At 43.2% G+C, this 14,897-nt stretch overlaps 1 protein-coding gene and 1 pseudogene across 1 annotated transcript; one reads left to right on the forward strand and one right to left on the reverse strand.

Annotated features, from left to right (window-relative positions):
* Positions 1-4,773: 4,773 nt before the first annotated feature.
* On the forward strand, positions 4,774-5,934 carry LOC124683666 (annotated as a pseudogene).
* Positions 5,935-6,569: 635 nt separating this feature from the next.
* Positions 6,570-10,064, reverse strand: LOC124683667 (acid phosphatase 1-like). The gene is made up of 4 exons (XM_047218140.1): positions 9,682-10,064; positions 8,504-8,617; positions 8,118-8,327; positions 6,570-6,925 (listed from the first exon to the last, which is right to left on the reverse strand). The coding sequence occupies exons 1-4, from the start codon at positions 10,062-10,064 to the stop codon at positions 6,748-6,750; spliced, it is 885 nt and encodes a 294-aa protein (XP_047074096.1). The 3' UTR covers positions 6,570-6,747.
* Positions 10,065-14,897: the final 4,833 nt, after the last annotated feature.

A 14,897-nucleotide genomic window follows, 5' to 3' on the forward strand; every position in this document is an offset into this window, starting at 1 on the left:
ACTTACTTTACTATCAAAGACTTTACTTGGCACAACAAAACTCAAAACTAAGATAAGGAGAGGTTGCTACAGTAGTAAAAAACTTCCAAGACACAAATATAAAACAAAAATACTGGAGTAAAAACATGGGTTGTCTCCCATAAGCGCTTTTCTTTAACGCCTTTCAGCGTAAATCAAGTAACATCAAGAGACGAAGCATCAACATCATAATTTGTTCTAATAATAGAATCATAAGGTAACTTCATTCTCTTTCTAGGGAAGTGTTCCATACCTTTCTTGAGAGGAAATTGATATTTAATATTACCTTCCTTCATATCAATAGTAGCACCAACGGTTCGAAGAAAAGGTCTTCCCAATATAATGGGGCAAGATGCATTGCATTCAATATCCAAGACAACAAAATCAACGGGGACAAGGTTATTGTTAACCATAATATGAACATTATCAACTTTCCCCAAAGGTTTCTTTTTAGCATTATCAGCGAGATTAACATCCAAATAACAATTTTTCAATGGTGGCAAGTCAAGCATATCATAGACTTTCTTAGGCATAATAGAAATACTTGCACCAAGATCACATAAAGCATTACAATCAAAATCTTTGACTCTCATTTTAATGATGGGCTCCCAACCATCCTCTAGCTTTCTAGGAATAGAAGTTTCAAGTTTTAGTCTCTCTTCTATAGCTTTTATGAGAGCATTTGTAATATGTTTTGTGAAAGCCAAGTTTACAGCGCTAGCATTGGGACTCTTAGCAAGTTTTTGCAAGAACTTTATAACTTCAGAGATGTGGCAATCATCAAAATCTAAATCATTACAATCTAAAGCAATGGGATTATCATCCCCAAGGTTGGAAAAAATTTCAGCGGTTTTATCACGAGCGGTTTCAGCGGTTTTAGCGAGTTTCGGGTAATTTTGCGCGCTTTGCACTAGGAGTAGAAGCATTGCCAACACCAATTATTTTACCATTGATAGTAGGAGGTGCAGCAACATGTGAATTATTAGCATTGCTAGTGGTGGTAATAGTCCAAACTTTAGCTACATTTTCCTTTTTAGCTAGTTTTTCATTTTCTTCTCTATCCCACCTAGCACGCAGTTCAGCCATTAATCTTATATTCTCATTAATTCTAACTTGGATGGCATTTGCTGTAGTAACAATTTTATTTTCAATATCCCTATTAGGCATAACTTTCGATTTCAAAAGATCAACATCTGAGGCAAGACTATCAACTCTAGAAACAAGAATATCAATTTTATTGAGCTTTTCCTCAACAGATTTGTTAAAAACAGTTTGTGTACTAATAAATTCTTTAAGCATGGCTTCAAGTCCAGGGGGTGTATTCCTATTATTGTTGTAAGAATTCCCGTAAGAATTAGCATAACCGTTACCATTATTATAAGGATATGGCCTATAGTTATTACTAGAATTGTTCCGATAAGCATTGTTGTTGAAATTATTATTTTTAATGAAGTTTACATCAACATGTTCTTCTTGAGCAACCAATGAAGCTAATGGAACATTATTAGGATCAACATTAGTCCTATCATTCGCAAGCATAGACATAATAGCATCAACCTTATCATTCAAGGAAGAGGATTCTTCAACAGAATTTACCTTCTTACCTTGTGGAGCTCTTTCCGTGTGCCATTCAGAGTAATTAATCATCATATTATCAAGAAGCTTTGTTGCTTCACCAAGAGTGATGGACATAAAGGTACCTCCAGCAGCTGAATCCAATAAATTCCGCGAAGAAAAATTTAGTCCTGCATAGAAGGTTTGGATGATCATCCAAGTAGTCGGTCCATGGGTTGGGCAATTTTTAACCAGAGATTTCATTCTTTCCCAAGCTTGAGCAACATGTTCATTATCGAATTGTTTAAAATTCATTATGCTACTCCTCAAAGATATAATTTTAGTAGGGGATAATATCTACCAATAAAAGCATCCTTGCATTTAGTCCAGGAATCAATACTATTCTTAGGCGAGAGATAGCAACCAATCTTTAGCTCTTCCTCTTAATGAGAAAGGGAACAATTTTAATTTTATAATGTCACCATCTACATCTTTGTATTTTTGCATTTCACATAGTTCAACAAAATTATTGAGATGGGCAGCAGCATCATCAGAACTAACACCAGCAAATTTCTCTCTCATGACAAGATTAAGTAAAGCAGGTTTAATTTCAAAGAATTCCGCTGTAGTAGCAGGTGGAGCAATAGGTGTGCATAGGAAATCATTATTATTTGTGCTAGTGAAGTCACACAACTTAGTATTTTCAGGGTTGGCCACTTTAGCAGTAGTAAATAAAGCAAACTAGATAAAGTAAATGCAAGTAAACTAATTTTTTTGTGTTTTTGATATAGCAAACAAGACAGTAAATAAAGTAAAGCTAGCAACTAATTTTTTTGTGTTTTGATATAATGCAGCAAACAAAGTAGTAAATAAAATAAAGCAAGACAAAAACAAAGTAAAGAGATTGGGAAGTGGAGACTCCCCTTGCAGCGTGTCTTGATCTCCCCGACAACGGCGCCGGAAATTTGCTTGATGCGTGTAGTTGACACGTCCGTTGGGAACCCCAAGAGGAAGGTGTGATGCGCACAGCGGCAAGTTTCCCTCGGTAAGAAACCAAGGTTTAATCGAACCAGTAGGAGTCAAGAAGCACGTTGAAGGTTGATGGCGGCGGGATGTAGTGTGGCGCAACACCAGAGATTCCGGCGCCAACGTGGAACCTGCACAACACAACCAAAGTACTTTGCCCCAATGAAACAGTGAGGTTGTCAATCTCACCGGCTTGCTGTAACAAAGGGTTAACCGTATTGTGTGGAAGATGATTGTTTGCAGAGAAAACAGTAAAACAAGTATTGCAGCAGATTTGTATTTCAGTATAAAAGAATGGACCGGGGTCCACAGTTCACTAGAGGTGTCTCTCCCATAAGATAAAAGCATGTTGGGTGAACAAATTACAGTCGGGCAATTGACAAATAGAGAGGGCATAACAATGCACATACATGTCATGATAAGTATAGTGAGATTTAATTGGGCATTACGACAAAGTACATAGACCGCCATCCAACTGCATCTATGCCTAAAAAGTCCACCTTCGAGTTATCATCCGAACCCCTTCCGAGTATTAAGTTGCAAAGCAACGGACAATTGCATTAAGTATGGTGCGTAATGTAATCAACAACTACATCCTCGGACATAGCGCCAATGTTTTATCCCTAGTGGCAACAGCACAACACAACCTTAGAACTTTACGTCCATCGTCCCAGGTGTCAATGCGAGGCATGAACCCACTATCGAGCATAAATACTCCCTCTTGGAGTTAAAAGCAAAAACTTGGCCGAGCCTCTACTAGTAACGGAGAGCATGCAAGATCATAAACAACACATATGTAATAACTTGATAATTAACATAACATGGTATTCTCTATCCATCGGATCCCGACAAACACAACATAGAGTATTACGGATAGATGATCTTGATCATGTTAGGCAGCTCACAAGATCCAACAATGAAGCACAATGAGGAGAAGACAACCATCTAGCTACTGCTATGGACCCATAGTCCAGGGGTGAACTACTCACTCATCACTCCGGAGGCGACCATGGCGGTGTAGAGTCCTCCGGGAGATGAATCCCCTCTCCGGCGGGGTGCCGGAGGAGATCTCCGGAATCCCCGAGATGGGATCGGCGGCGGCGGCGTCTCAGTAAGGTTTTCCGTATCGTGGTTTTTCGCATCAGGGGTTTCGCGACGGAGGCTTTAAGTAGGCGGAAGGGCAGAGTCGGGGGCTGACGAGGGGCCCACACCACAGGGCGGCGCGGCCCCCCCCCTTGGCCGCGCCGCCATGTGGTCTGGCCACCTCGTGGCCCCACTTCGTATGCTCTTCGGTCTTCTGGAAGGTTCATGGCGAAATAGGCCCCTGGGTCTTTGTTTCGTCCAATTCCGAGAATATTTCGTTACTAGGATTTCTGAAACCAAAAACAGCAGAAAACAGGAACTGGCACTTCGGCATCTTGTTAATAGGTTAGTTCCAGAAAATGCAAGAATATGACATAAAGTGTGCATAAAACATGTAGGTATCATCAATAATATGGCATAGAACATAAGAAATTATCGATACGTCGGAGACGTATCACTCCCCCTCTCTCTCCCCTCCGTGAGACTCCCCTCACCGAAGACTCGTCGAACATGCAGCGACGAACATCCTAGTACAAAAGCACTTGCAGCTAATCGTGTTGAGATCCCATACTCTTACACCGCTGAGCACATCCACGGTCGAAACACACGCATTCAAAAGACTGAATTATTTCCACATGTACGCATGCATACCGCTTTCAAATGCAATGTTTATCCTCACGGTAATTACCCATTAAATCGCTTTCATTTAATCCTCTCATATCCTTTTAGAGGCGATAGCCAGAATATCCTTTGAGTGTGAGGCGCCGTTTTCGTCGATAGCGAGACAATCTTGAAGGTAAGTTCTATGTAGATTCGCAAAAAAAAAGGTAAGTTCTGTGTACGTTTATAGAGAGTAGTGTATGTATGATATTTGTGAGTGCCTAGTCGTGTGTACTGTATTTTGAAAGAAAAAAAAACGATAGGTGCTGAGCTGCTGACAGTGTCTCCCGATCATGACGACGGTGTCCTTCCCTTTTCACCTTCTCTTTGTTCTATCTATCCAGTCGATCCAGGGGGCGATTCAGGATCGTGACGTTCCGCCCACGGAAACATTTATTCCTAGTCCATGCATGCATATCCCACAATCCTCTCTCTGTCAGTTCGCCTTTTCATTTCGCATTACAGTTATCCATCCAGCCCATCACCTCCTGGCTCCCCGCGATCTCCTCCCATATATAGACCAACACGTTAGCTTTTGCCTGTGGCGATGGCCTATTGCAGTTCGTTGCTTGCTGCCTGCTAATTTATGTATAGGCTAGGCGTCATGGGCGAGCTCCATGGAGGTGGATCTCAAGGAGAAGAAGATGTCTTCGTTAGCGGCGGAGAAGACTCGTCGACCATGTGGAGCCTGACCGATGACGACGCGCAGTCCTCTCCGGCGGCGGGTGACTGTACGTGGTCTTCGTCGGCGTCGATAGAGGACACGATGCAGCTGGATGGGGATGGCGGCGGGCCGCTCTATGAACTGTCGCCGCTGCTGGCGCACCTTCCTGTTAGGTACGTGGATCTCAAGTACAGTACATTAATATTTTTGTTGGCAGCATTCATGCGTGTTACAGAATCCAAATTACTCTTGGCTTTCTGAATTTATATTACTTAAAGGAAATTGGCACAATAGAAACAAATCAGCTAACTGCAAGCTAAGAATTATACCTGAATAATTTTCAGCATGCTAACTGAACCTTCAGTTCATCTCTATGAATAAAACCGGCAGAATATGCGAAAGCAACTACATTTTGCGCACATGCATATGATCTCTAATAAAGAAACAATTCACTTACCACAGGACAGGGTTATCCAAGTACTACAAAGGGAAGTCCCAGTCTTTCAGATCGCTTTCTGATGTCAAATGCTTACAAGATCTCGCAAAGAAGACCACCTCTCACTCTCACTTCAGCAGAAATACGGCAAGACGTTCGTTGATTCTACATGACGTTCGAGGGCCTTGCAGCAATATCATAGCAAAGAAGACAACCCAGAGGGGTTCATCGGATCAGCTGCTGTCAAGGGCAAGGAGCAGGGACCTCTTGCACAGAAGCGGTAAACCCACCTGCGTACCAGAGAAAGAAAGAACTGTGCAGCAGTACATACACTAGCTAACTGCACAAGGTTTTGCAAAATGAGATGAGATTTACCGCACACAGCTAGAATTCTCCCAGGTTCCATGTCTTGTTTGTCAGAAGAGCTTTCTGCAAATGAAATTTTCAGAGCAAAGTTTTGCTTACTTATTTTTTCATCTGTTCCCAATCTTTATTATGTTATGTTTGACCAGGTTATGGTAAGGACAACCTGCAAAGGTTGAACTAACAACTATTTATGTTGTTAGTTCAACCTTTGGTCTGGTCAGTTCGTAATGGTTCCAAATAACTCAATGGTTAATAAACAACAATGGTTAATATGTAATCCAGCACAATGCAGTTTCAGACATTTGGTTTGGTCAGTTCGTAATGGTTCCAAATAACTCAACGCATATAATGAACTCAAATAGAAATTTCCCAGGTTCCATAAAAAGGCTTTCTGCGAATGGAAGTTTCCAGAAGCGAAGTTTTGCTTATATTTTCATCTCAGCCCAATCTTCGCTACTGTATTCTTGGTCTGGAGATATTAAGGTCGTTGAGCGAACACCACAGATATATAATAATGATCAACAGTGGGCAATATGTAGGCCAGCACAATACAGTTTTAGACATTTGGTGAGTTAGCCATGATCATGAATTGACACAACATATATACGATGAACTCAAATATGATGTTTAATCGACACCTCATCTGTTCGAAACCAGGTAGGTATTGACAGTGCAATGTGCGGGACATCTTAAAATTTGCATCTTCACATAATACACAGGAAGTTACACACTTTTGAGCAAAAGATCCATTTCCATATAAATTGGCAAATATACTGGTACTCAACCCAGCTACCTACATGATTGAACATAACTCCACCATTGCCCATTGGTGATGAAAATTAAGACCACCAAATTAAAGAGGTTTGGAGACTGGGGCCATATAAATGGTAGGAATGTTGTACGACAATCGTGGCTATATTCTCCAGTGTCGTGGATAAAATCAACTGATATAGTACATTGGATTTGGAAGTTTGAAGGATCTGGTTGACACTGGCAGTCCTATCAAATCACTCCACTGATCCCCAGAGTTACCAAGTATCTTGAATCCTTCCACTTCCATCACAGCTCGTCTCTCTGATTTGTACTGCACAGCAGTCTTGCCAATATCAGAGGGCTGCCTGCAACATGAGAATACTACAGATTAAAAAAACTGACTCGGTGACTTACATAGACACATGTCTTGAAGTGTTTCTAATAATAAAGAATTTGTGTTAATTTGCAGATGTCACGTGAAAATGTTGCAGTAACATAACTACAGAGGGGAATAAGAGTTGACTGGACAACCCAATTTTTTCAATTCCTTCTGTGTGACGTGTGTCTAATGAGATCAAAAAGAAAAAGTAAGGGGGAATCAGTTGGAAAACTAGATGGTCCACATTGATAAAAAAAACATATGACTCCTCAAAGTCTGAGAAAGATTGTTAACAGCTTAACTTCAAAATAATCCACCACACACAAAATAAATCACGTATATGGCAAGATGGAAAACCTAAGGATGGTGGAGTTTCATGTTATCTTCTAGTTTTACGCCTAACACTTGGAGGTAAAAACCTTTATTTTCAAATAAATAGTGCAGTGTTTTGGCTCCACCCCTGTGAACTTGGTATTTAAAAATAAAAATAAACATTTAACTTTCAAAATAAATCCTTATAAATATAGGCGGATGAATACACATATTATTTACACAACTACAACGTTTTACTAAATAATACATTGTGTTTTTGGCTGCACAAAAATCAAAACTCGTGCTCTAAAAATGCAAATACTAAACTCCAGTTTGCTTCCAAGATATTTTTTTGTGCAGATCAAGTATGAAAAATATTTCGATGGACTTTTGGTCGTACATTCAAGATATGTATATGTACTTGTATATTTATTTTCAAAATTTATTGAGAAATTTTCGATTTTTTTTAAACAAGATCACTGGAGCTCGGGAGCTAAAAGGAATTTTCGTGAAACAAATCAGTAGTAAACAAAGCAACACAACTGGCTCTAAAGTTTCATAGAATTTGGCATCAGTCGTCAGTCGTCAGTCCTCACATTGATCAGGATTCAACGCATTCCTGTAAGTTAAACTGTGAAGTATTTTACCGAGAGATTTCCAAGGATAATTCATGTTGACATAAGTTCTTTTCAAGAAACCTCCTTAAGGTCCTAACATACTTCAACTACCATGTCCTAGGATATCATTTGGAAACTAGGGACTTCTAGAAACAATTATGATCCAACTATCCAATTAAGACGGTTTCTGATGTATAAAAATATACAATATGGAGCTGGCTCGTTTGATGCAAGTACTGTAGCAAATACCTTAGTATGAGTTTTTCCCATGAATGGTAGCCAGCAAACAAGAGATTTTCTTCTGTAGCATTACGCTGTGATTCACTTCGGCCAGTCAAGAGGATAATATGGAAACCAAGTCCTTGAAGTTCATTGTACAGTTTCAAGCTAGATGGTAATGCCGGTGCCTTCGCTACGTCAACCCATGCATCAAATGAGGTTTCATTGAATTCCACCACTCTGCAAAATCAGTGGAAGTGTGAAAATAATAAAGCAGGAATCATTTTCAATAGACAACAAAGTGGAATATCCTTAATATTATTACATCTTCCCTTTTGGAAAATTAGAATGAGAAATGATACATGTATCAATAATACTCCTTTGAGCTTAATGCAGGCTCTATAATTCAAACTAACCCAGATGCTAAGAAACTGGAGATTGCTTCACCGTGACTCCGAATTGCCAGTGATGGATCAACGTATTGGGAAGTTTGAGCAGAAAGATGAGACTCCACTGATGTTTGGGTGGCTCTGAAGAAGAAAACGAAGATAAATGTGGAGATCATTGCTTCAGAAGGAAAGGGGTGGGGTGATGCATGTTTGCTATCTGCAACATACACTGCCTGGAGAACTTGAAAGTCAAGCCGAGTTGCTGAAAAAAAATCTCAGTGTAATAGTCTTTTAGCTGCTGATAATTTTGATGGCTGAAATTGGTACGTAGTAGTTTTTTCAAACCTTTTTGCTCTGTTTTTGACCAATATGTTTCTAACCAGACTTTGACACTCTGGTCTTTACAATGAACGTGTAGCTGGGGCAATGATGTTGATGCCCTTTAGATTAAAAAAAACTGCAACCAGGAATATGACTATATTGCCGTTTAATAAGTGAAATTATGCCACTGCTATAGTCCATCAGTCAGGTGCTTTTTCGTTAGGATTAAGAAAAACTTACTGGTGAACTTTAAAAGGCAAGCACATATTTGAGAGGAAAGATCTAAAACCTATTTCTTACAGATTTTAATAAATGTAACTTGGAATAAAGCGAGCCATAGAAGTTAATTTACAAACCCAATCAATTTTATCATGAGGAGATTACTTTTATGTACAATGTCCTTAGCGAAAGGTAGTCCCATGTCTTGTTCCTCGGTGTGGGACTAAAAATAAATCCATTACAGAAAACTGCATGACTTTGTGTTGCCACTTGGTACATTGCCTGGACAACTATGCAATACTACTATGTACTGTATTATTAGTCCACAAAAATTTGCACCTAGTTGTAATGAGCATGCATGATGTAGTGATGTAGAACTGCTAAAGGAAGACATTTTCATGTGGCAACAGGCAAACACACATAGACAATGTGTTGTCACTTCGCAATGGAACCTTTCAATCAGTGACAAATTTACAAAAATCCCTCATTACCACAACAACTCTCATGGAATTCGTTAAAAAAAAGCTCTCATGGAATTCAATGGATTTGCAATCCTAAACGCAGGAAGAAACAATAGTGACTGATTGATTTGCGCACGCAGAATCAATCAATGTAGTAACGGGAAAAGAAAAAAACCAGAGGTGGGTCGGGTCGGGGTGAATTACCCCCATCCGCTTTGGGCGTAGTAGGGCGCGTTGGAGAGCAGCGTCTCGTCGACGTCGAACACCCAGGCCGGCTTGGCGCCCCCCTCGCCCGACGCGAAGGCCTGCGATGCGAAGGCGAGGGACTCGGCGGCGGCGACGGCGGAGTCGGACGCGTAGCGCTCGCCGTCCATGTAGGCGCGGACGGAGGCCCCGCAGCGCGCCGGCACCTGGCGCCACGGCCCCGCGTTGCCCGTCTCCACCGACAGCATCCAGCTGTCGCAGAAGAGCGCGTCCGCGTCGGCGGCGACGGGGACGTCCGTGACCTGGCGGAGAACGGACTCGGCGCCGGCGTTGGCGACGGCCGCCGCCGCCGCGGCGAGGACGAGGACCAAGAGGAGGCGCATTGCGGGAGGCGGTGGGCGGCTAGGGCTGCAGGGCTACGCCGGGGTTCGGTAGAGGGAGGGTGGATGGATGGCTGACTGACTGGATTTGGCGATTGCCGTAGAGGGAGGGTGGACGGGAATCTTTCGATGTTATTGGCCGTGGGGCCCTGTGACACACGATCACGTGGGACCTGCTACTTGTCCGTGTGACGACGCTTGTGACAGACAGGTTGGTCCACCGGATTACCAGGCAGGCTTGTCAGTGAGGCAACCAACGTGACGCTTGGTACTTGTTTTATTTTTCCGAGTGAACTCTTCGCACCTTGCACATTTGGTGCCGATTGATATTAATTGACTTCAATATGGATGTATGTAGAACTAAAATGTGTCTAGATGCATCTATATTAGAGTCAATTAATATGAATCGGAGGGAGTAGCTTTTTTGTCTTGTCGGAAAACCTATTCTCCCGGTGTTTGGACTTTGCGTCGGTAACGACTGATCCACATGCCTCCCCATTTTATAAACACAAACCTACTGAAAATGTTAAAAGCATAGAGAAAATTCAATTCAGCTCCCGAGATGCATATGCTTCCTGTACCGACGTGTTCAATACAGTAGCCGGCAGCATCATCGGTATATCTATATAGAACGCATTGGCACCAGGAGCTCCTTAGTTTAGGAAATACTAGCATCTTACATCGACGCATCCTATGCATTCAGCCTCATAAAAAACATGAATTTTCCTTTTCACCAAATTATAATATTCTCAAAAGTTTAAATAATAAGTAAACAATATTACAACGTTTAAACACACGAATTATTTCAAACATACAAATTAAATTATTCATACTACAACAATTTAATTAAATTGTTAATGAATAATGCAGTGTTTCCTCTCTACACCCACGAGATCATTGTGTAGTTAAATATGTACACCTGCATCTTGAATTACTTGATGCATATGGAGGAAAGCAGCAACATGGACCGGTACATGTTCAACCTTAGCAAAGGTCCCTAAAAATCGGAGAATTTTTTTTTTGCCCCTGTTTACTTTACCACTCTATCTTTTGCCCTCTTTTACTTTGAGCTATATTTTTTGCCCCTTATTTCTTTGCCACATTATGATTTGCCCCTGCTAACCTGGGCCTACCGACCAAAGACAGGCGTACCCTGCTCGCTGTTTCTTCCCCATCTCAGGGAGCAGCTCGCCGCGCCGCCTCCTAGTCATCGGTACTCGTCCTCATCTTCCCTACCTCCCTTCTCTGCCGCCTCCCTCCTCCTCCCCGACCACCCAACAACAGTCCCGCGTGGCTACGCCCATACACGTCCAAATCAACCAGTACATCGGCGTCATCGTCCTCGTCGCGCCGCAAGGAGCCTCATCTCCGCCAACTGAAGAACCCTCACCAAAATTTGTCTGCAAACGGACACATCACCGGCTCAGGCAGCCGCTTGCATCAGGGGCGCTGCTGTCAGCCGCCGTCGCAAGCCTCGTATATGAAAGCGCGCCGGGTCACGCTACCCCGACTCCCTCGTCCATCTCGTGGAAATCATGTGCAGCTAGTGGCGAAGGTGCAGGGATGGGCGAGGTGGTGCAGCTGCGCCGGCGGTAACTCTCTGTGCGAGCTAGTGTTCTTCAGCGAAGGGGAATGGCGAGACATGGCTTTGTTTTGGACCTTTTGGTCCTGGTTCAGCTAGGGGTAGAATTGTCCTCCAGATTTTTCCTCTGGCCTCAAAAGAAAAGAAACAAATCCAGATTGATGCAAAAGGGCAAATCGTAAAGTGTCCAAAAAGTAAGGGGCAAAAAATATAGCCCAAAGTAAAAGAGGGCAAAAGATAGAGTGGCAAAGTAAATAGAGGCAAAAAATAAAATTCCCCATCACCTCCCACATCTGAGACTCCGACTGAGTGAGAGCATGTAGGAACAATGGTAAAACACTGCTGGAGCACACCAAAAACTCGCTCGATATCCTTGCGACATACTTCCTGTGGCATGTTGCAAAATAAGTTCTCTGTAGCAGAATCTGCGATTGTCTTCACAAATGTAGCATACTATGGATAGATCTCAAAGTTGACGGCCGGAGCATGCATGTCCCTCAGCTCAGCTAGCCTTCCAAACACAGGAGAGTCCTGCAACACATTAATATCGTTGTGAGTTCCTGCCATGCCAAATAAAGTGTGCCAAATTCAAAGGTCATAGTCAGCAACTGCCTCAAGTATGACACTGCACTCTTAAGTATGCCCCTTGTACAACACTTGGCAAGCAAATGGGCGATTCTTCCAACCCAAGTGATTCAAGCGATGCTACCAAGCATCCTAGAAAATCCTCTCCCTGCATTTTGTGTCAAGATCCAAGCTGTATCATATGCATTGGACACTCTTAAATAGTATGGCCCAAACACTGCCACCATTGCCCTGTTGAAAGAGCATTTCATGATCTCTAGGGTTTTGTGTGTTTGACAACAACACCGATGATAGTTTAACATGATGCTAAGTGTTGCAGATGTGAAATGGGCTTGTCCCTCGTCACTGTTGATTCTCCAAAAAGGAGATAAGAATGTCAAGTTTAAGTAGGCTTTTCTGCCCCGGTCGGCACTGCCGCCCGGTGCAGGCCAACAATGTCGGTGGCAACAGGCCGACACTGTCGCCTGCACCTGTTCATCAGGATCATCGAGGAAACCTCCAGGGGTGGCACTGCCGGGGTTTGTATGCTGGCACTGCCGCTGAAACCTCTCCAACGGGAAGATTTGGCTGAGGGGTATTTAAGGGACCATTCTTCTACCTTGGAAAGTTGCTCCTTCTCCCTAAGAACACACCATTCAGCTGAGCCACGAAAATCGTCACATCTCCTTCCTAAACCACCCAAAGCTCTTGATCTTTAGAGGATCGAAGTAGAAGACCCTGATCTACATCTTCACCAAAACGATTTGTGCTTCCCCCTCATTTGCTTGAGGACCCCTTTGTTAGTGTTTCTTATGGAAACCCTAGTTGTTGTTACTTGATTTGATCTTGCTGTTGCTGTTGCTGTTGCTGTTGCTGTTGCTGTTGCTGTTGCTATTGTTGTTGTTGTTGTTGTTGTTGTTGTTGTTGTTGTTGTTGTTGTTGTTGTTGTTGTGTTGTTATAGCTATTGGGAACCTCCAATTCAGTTGTGGATGTGTGCCCTAAGAACCATGTAAAGACTCGTTATCCGCCTCGAGGAAATCACTTAGTGGACAAGTGAGCTAGGCCTTTGTGGTGTTGGTTAGGCCTTCGTGGCAACCACACTCCTCCAACGTAGATGTACTTCCCCTCAAAAGGAAGGAACTACGGGAATCATCCATTGTGTCTCTGTGTGCTCCACTCTTTGTTACCTCTATCCTTTATTGCATTGCTATATCTTGCTTAGTTGTATATGTTGTAATCTAGGTAAATTCACATAGTTGCATATCTAGAAAATTTATCTTTGTGTCAAGACTTAATTGAAAAAGAACTAAAAATTTGGTAGCACCTATTCACCCCCTTTAGGTGCGGCATATGATCCTTTCACCTGTAAAACCTGTAGACACTCTCAAAGCATGTTGACTCCGACATGCGCAGATAATTACCGGCTACATCTGGGGGAGCACTATATGCAAGACAACGCATATAAGTTGTGCACTTCTGAATTGATGAGAAGCGTTACAGTCTTTCTTGCACATGAAGTATGTGTCATACACTATAACGCCGAACACAATCTGCACGAATAGATCCCTCTTCATCCTAAATCGGTGCAGAAATCTTTGGCGCATGTGTTCCATCGCCGGCGAAGTAGTCGGAGTCAAGCAGCAATGCAGGACGCAAGGAGGAGGAGTCGTATCACCGTGTCCACGATGTCATCCTCGCGGCCACGGAGCGAACTTTGCGCCGTCGGAAGGCCAGCATGGCCCGTTGCTGTGCTCGAGACAAACCCGAGGCTTGCGCCTCACGGTTGAGGTCCGGCGGCGCCGGACCGTCAAGGCACACTGATGACCTGTAGGTGGTGTGACTACGAGTACCTCTGACCGTGGTAGGCCTCACGATGGTGAGTAGATACGACCGTGATATATAGTTTAGTTTATCTAATCGTTTCATATGTGTAAAGACAGTTATTTTGGTCAAACATATGTTAATCCCAACTATTTATTATTTTTGTGTCAATGACATGCAGGCCAATGCGGACAGCAAAACAATCTGCCGTGCTGCCCACGCATATGCGCTGACGCATGGCATCGCCAAATTTTGGCCATGAATGTATCCCTAAATGCATCGCTGCCCGAACCCTAACCCTCCCGGGTCACCCTCGCTCGGGCGACTCCGGAGGCGGCGGCCTCCTCTCACCCCGCCTCCCTCTCAAGTCCCAACGCCCCCGGCCAGGCCGCTACCGTCGCCGGCGCTGGCGGCGGTGGCGGCACCCTGATGACGCGTAAAGCACACGCCCGTTGGGAACCCCAAGTGGAAGGTGTGATGCGTACAGCAGCAAGTTTCCCTCAGTAAGAAACCAAGGTTTATCGAACCGATAGGGAGTCAAGAAGCACGTTGAAGGTTGATGGCAACGGGATGTAGTGCGGCGCAACACCAGGGATTCCGGCGCCAACGTGGAACCCGCACAACACAACCAAAGTACTTTGCCCCAACGAAACGGTGAGGTTGTCAATCTCACCGGCTTGCTGTAACAAAGGATTAAATGTATAGTGTGGATGATGATTGTTTGCGTGAAAACAAGTAGAACAAGTATTGCGATGGATTGTATTCGATGTAAAGAATAGGACCGGGGTCCACAGTTCACTAGAGGTGTCTCTCCCATAAGATAAATAGCATGTTGGCTGAACAAATTACGGTCGGGCAATTGACAAAT

Source organism: Lolium rigidum, chromosome 1, assembly GCF_022539505.1.
Source record: "Lolium rigidum isolate FL_2022 chromosome 1, APGP_CSIRO_Lrig_0.1, whole genome shotgun sequence".
NCBI lineage: Eukaryota > Viridiplantae > Streptophyta > Magnoliopsida > Poales > Poaceae > Lolium > Lolium rigidum.

What these genes read in the sequence shown, in the direction of transcription:
- LOC124683667 (XM_047218140.1), bottom strand. Translation starts at nt 10,064, where the DNA reads ATGCGCCTCCTCTTGGTCCTCGTCCTCGCCGCGGCGGCGGCGGCCGTC. An exon ending in TACGCCCAAAGCGGATGGGG is followed by an intron (nt 8,618 to 9,681) that starts GTAATTCACCCC and finishes TTTCTTCTTCAG; the next exon opens with AGCCACCCAAACATCAGTGG. An exon ending in TCCAGTTTCTTAGCATCTGG is followed by an intron (nt 8,328 to 8,503) that starts GTTAGTTTGAAT and finishes CTGATTTTGCAG; the next exon opens with AGTGGTGGAATTCAATGAAA.